General features: G+C 45.0%; 1 protein-coding gene across 1 annotated transcript; it reads right to left on the bottom strand.

The window, feature by feature from the left end:
- Window positions 1-858: 858 nt before the first annotated feature.
- LOC130840443 (histone H3.3A) lies at window positions 859-2,645 on the bottom strand. Its single transcript, XM_057715968.1, has 4 exons — window positions 2,491-2,645; window positions 1,928-2,065; window positions 1,656-1,809; window positions 859-1,558 (listed from the first exon to the last, which is right to left on the bottom strand). The coding sequence occupies exons 2-4, from the start codon at window positions 2,053-2,055 to the stop codon at window positions 1,430-1,432; spliced, it is 411 nt and encodes a 136-aa protein (XP_057571951.1). The 5' UTR covers window positions 2,056-2,065; window positions 2,491-2,645; the 3' UTR covers window positions 859-1,429.
- Window positions 2,646-4,622: the final 1,977 nt, after the last annotated feature.

Here is a 4,622-nt window from a genome sequence, read left to right as displayed (position 1 = left end):
GACTCCAAATTTGAGTCCTGGAATTTCAAAGAAATTTACTTTGACAACTTGGGGGGGGGGGGGGGAGGGCAGGGGGAGAAGCATATTAATACACTGTCTTAAGCCCACACTGCAAATACAGCAGTCATGGCATTTTTATACAGCAAAAGGCTGTTTACATTTTTCCATAGATTTCCATAAACAAATGCTTCCTCTGTCAAGCAAAACCTGAAATAAGCTAAACTTAAAGAACCTAGGTAAAGTATTAAGCTCTGCACATTCATTTAGGTTTTTGACACTTAGTTGAATAAACAAGTTTATTTGTAAATTTAGTCAACATACATAATTGACCTAAAAACTTCAATAGAAGGATAAATCTTAAAACCACTTGGAAAGCCGTCTCTATGAAGTGATTTTTCCCAGAACCTTATACCGGATAACACCATTTTAACTGGCAAAGGTTCCATAAACTGAAGCTGTGTCCCTCCCCCACAGCAAGTTTACCCTAAGGGTTATTATAATACAAACTCCACAAGGAAAAGTTCGGTGTTGTTCCCTCTTGGTAGAGGAAAAACTCAACCTAGTTATGAGACCAACCACAACACAAAGAAAAGCTGCACTACCTACTATGTAAGTAACAGATGATGCTGGTGTGAATAACTCGTATTATAGTCTAGAGCCCTTATAAATAAATCCCCCCGTTAGTGTTTGCATTATCAGCTAGAGGGTTAGTTAACATGTGGTAGAATGAGGACTTATGCAAGGCATAATGCGCAAAGCATTTTACTACGTATGAAAACAAGTGCAGTCTAGGTACGAGAGAAAACCAACCGGACTCTAAATTACACACACCTTAATGACAAGACTCCCCACCACATGTGAATGTAAAACATTTAATTTAAAAATGTTGACACTACAATATATAAAATAGCTATTATAAATGCACATAGTGTATTCTATAGCTGCCAGGTTTACTTTTTTTTTTTTTAAGGAAACTGTAAGTTACACTGTGGTTAAGACTTGTATTTTCACCCTTGAAAAAGCCCACATTCTATCACAGTGATGTATGGTCAGACTTAACAGCCCCAATTGTTGAACACTTGGATCAAGTCATAACCAGTTTTATTGCAAAAGGACCCTGTACACATTTATCAATTCTAGTACCTTAATAGCTACCCAACAAGTCATTAACATACAGAAACATGCATCATGAGAAGCAAGAAATATCACCCATCCCTTCTGCATATTAGCAACTTGTCACTCCTGAGCAACAGTGCTCACATCACTGAGGTCTGTGAACAGTCACTTTTCGCATTCATCCTGAGTGAAAGATGGAATGACTTAAGTACAAATGCAACATATTATAAACAATTTCTTACAAAAAAAGTCACAAATTAAACCAAAGTATTTTACAGAATTTACTACAAAACACCATAAAAACTGCCTTCACTTAAGCTCTCTCTCCCCGTATCCGGCGAGCCAACTGGATGTCTTTGGGCATGATGGTGACTCTCTTAGCGTGGATGGCACACAGATTAGTATCTTCAAACAAACCCACCAGGTACGCTTCACTAGCCTCCTGTTGAGGACAAGAGCCACACTATTAAACTCTCTCCGAGAAGGACAGCGGCCCACGAGCCCTCCGCCCCTGCTGCACGCAGCCTCGGCCAGCTCACCTGCAGCGCACCGATGGCGGCGCTCTGGAACCTCAAGTCGGTTTTGAAGTCCTGGGCGATCTCCCTCACCAACCTCTGGAAAGGCAGCTTCCGGATCAGGAGCTCGGTGGATTTCTGGTAACGACGGATTTCTCGAAGCGCAACGGTCCCGGGCCTGGAGCGAGCAGGAGGGCGGAAAGGGACACCGGTTAACTGACAGCGCCGGGCAAGCAGCGGGGAGCGTCCCGCTCGCGGGCGCCGCCGAGTCATTGTCTCCCTGCCGCGCTTCCTACCTGTAGCGATGAGGCTTTTTCACCCCGCCGGTAGAGGGAGCGCTTTTCCTGGCCGCTTTAGTGGCCAGCTGTTTGCGGGGCGCTTTGCCACCCGTGGACTTACGAGCAGTCTGCTTGGTTCGGGCCATTTTCTTTCACCTGCGGAGGACACCCGTGACTCCGACGCCCGGCGCCCCTGCCCTCGCGCCTCCTCGCGTCCCGAAGCGGGCGGCAGATGGCCGAGGGCCGCCGCCTCCTCCCCCTCCCCTAATGACTCAGGCCGCGAGCAGCAGCAGCCTCCCCCGGGAGGGGGGGCGCGGGGAGGAGTCACTTCCCCTCCTCGACGGGCGGAGGCCCGGCTGCCCGGAACCCGCCGTCGGGACCTCTGAATCACCAGCGGGAAGGAGGCGGAGACGCGGTTCCGGAACGAGGCCCCAAGGGAAAACCACCCGACCCCACGGCGGGGCGCCCGCAAGCAGCCCGGGCAGTCCGCACCAGGCTGCACTCGGCTCTCAACGGCCGCAGCCCGCGACATCAACTGCTCGTAAGAGCTCAAGTCACGGAATAAACCCAACTACACTTACCCAATACTGAAGTCTTCGGCCCCCTCTCCGACCGCCGCGCCGCGCCGATCCTGCCACCCAATGAAGAGCCGCAGTCACTGAGCTAAATCAGAGGCTCTTCCAACGAACGACTAAAACCGCTCTGCGCTCCAGGCCCCCCCCATGCCTCCGTTTTTATACCCACGCTTCACGCTGCGTCTCTGCGTCATAGGCCCTTAATTTGCATACACCAACGACTTTTTCTATTGGCTGACGCTTTTGCCGACGCGCTGACATCCCCCGACACAAAGGCCGTGCTTCGGCCCCGTTCCCTGATTGGCGGCTACCTAGACCACTGATTGGCTGTTAAAGTGGCCTAATGATTGGATGAATGCAAAGAGGAATGGACGAATCAGAGTTTAGCACTAAACGGCTCTTCTGATTGGATAAAATGGAGCTATGTTTGGATCCTTCCCTTGGTTCCAAAGCTCCACAATGGGAAGTCAATGCAAATGACTTGCACTGGTCCCTATCAGGACTTGAGAGTCGGGATGGGAAGGAGCCTAACCTTATTTGCGTTAAGCTAATACAACGCAGAGAAGAGGTTACTTTAACAAAAATTTTGTAAATATTTTCCAATGCAAAATAAAATGTATTCCCTGTGATTATTTACTTTTCATTAATATTTTGATATCTAGTGTAAATGAGAATTAGAATTCGATAAATCATGTTATCTTACCAAGTATTTTATATATCAGGCATATACATTTTAATCAAAGTGACGTTCTTTGGGGGGGTGGGGAGGAGTAACAGATACAAAAAAAAAACAAATGTCAATAAATTTATAGTACTGTTTCGTATATTCTTAGACCATCACAAAATACTTTGTGATTTCAACATGCTTAGAGTTAAACAAGAAGTAACCTACTAAACATATTTTTAAAATTACGTAATTCAATAGAACGAAATGACCACAGCCAGTATGGGAATGGTTCTAAAACAGTATTTGCATGTCTATAAAGACTAAACAAAAGACATTAAATACGTTCCCTTGTGTTTAATGGTATATACTGGAATGTATTACTTCTGAAGAAACATGATAAATGTTTAAAAATGGTAATCCCTACCTCTGCCTGAATGTCTTGAGTGAATTTTAATATTTAGTCCCTCAGATGACTCAGTTACATAAAATATCAAAGCAGGCTTAAGATTAAGACCAGCCAAACAAAGCTCAGAAAACTGAAACAGACCCTCGGGCATTCTACTTCTCAGTTCCTACTCTGGGTTCATAGAATATTTTATTTTTATTATTTATTTATTGGCCACACTCAACAGCATGTGGGATCTTAGGTCCCTGATCAGGAATCGAACCCACGCCCCCTGCAGTGGTAGAGCAGAGTACTAAACGCTGGACCGCCAGGCAAGGCCCTCACTCAATATTTTAAGTTATTAAAAAAGCAACAAAACCAGGTACATACAGATTTCAATTCAGAGAATTATTATACATAAATACAAATACCTCAAAAATTTACTCCTGACCCCAAAGTTCTCCTTCTTACCATCAGTAGTGAGAGAAAAAACGCAGTTTGAAAAAGCAGCTATGGCAAAAACACCTTCGACCCAACCGCTAGTTCCAAATTCCCATTTCAGCCCTCTCAATCATAACAAACACAATATGTATTTAATTATCATATATCTAAACTTTTATGTGGTAATTCAATCAACTTTAGTTTCTGCCTTCTGCTCAAAGTTTAGGGTAGGGGAAAAATTAAGCTGTTTCATTCACGCCAGGCTGAGAAGACAAATCAAGACGAAGGTTCTCTCTCTGTTCTCAGAACCTGTGTAACGCTGAGAAACAGGGCACTGGTTACATCCCACATAAGAAGCTGTCAAATGTCCTGGGATGCAAGCAGAAAAATACCCTGTCATCTTTTTTTGACTGTTCAGATGGCCTGGAGAAGGAATGGGCTCCTCAATTAACACCCATTTTGTGTGTTCCAAGGCTATTCTAGGAGATCCAGAACGTTGTCTGTCCCGTGTCTTCTAAAAGAGAAATAGTCAGCTACCCGCCCTCCACCCCCAATCCCCACCCCCAGTTCTAATTATTAGAGAGGAACTAAAACTGCTCCAGGAGAAACTAGGTATGAATTTACATGCATCCATTTAAGGATGAT

Source organism: Hippopotamus amphibius, chromosome 17 (assembly GCF_030028045.1).
Source record: "Hippopotamus amphibius kiboko isolate mHipAmp2 chromosome 17, mHipAmp2.hap2, whole genome shotgun sequence".
In the NCBI taxonomy this organism is placed as follows: domain Eukaryota; kingdom Metazoa; phylum Chordata; class Mammalia; order Artiodactyla; family Hippopotamidae; genus Hippopotamus; species Hippopotamus amphibius.
The sequence above is the reverse complement of the archived record's forward strand: the minus strand, read 5'-3'. Positions and strand labels throughout refer to the sequence as shown.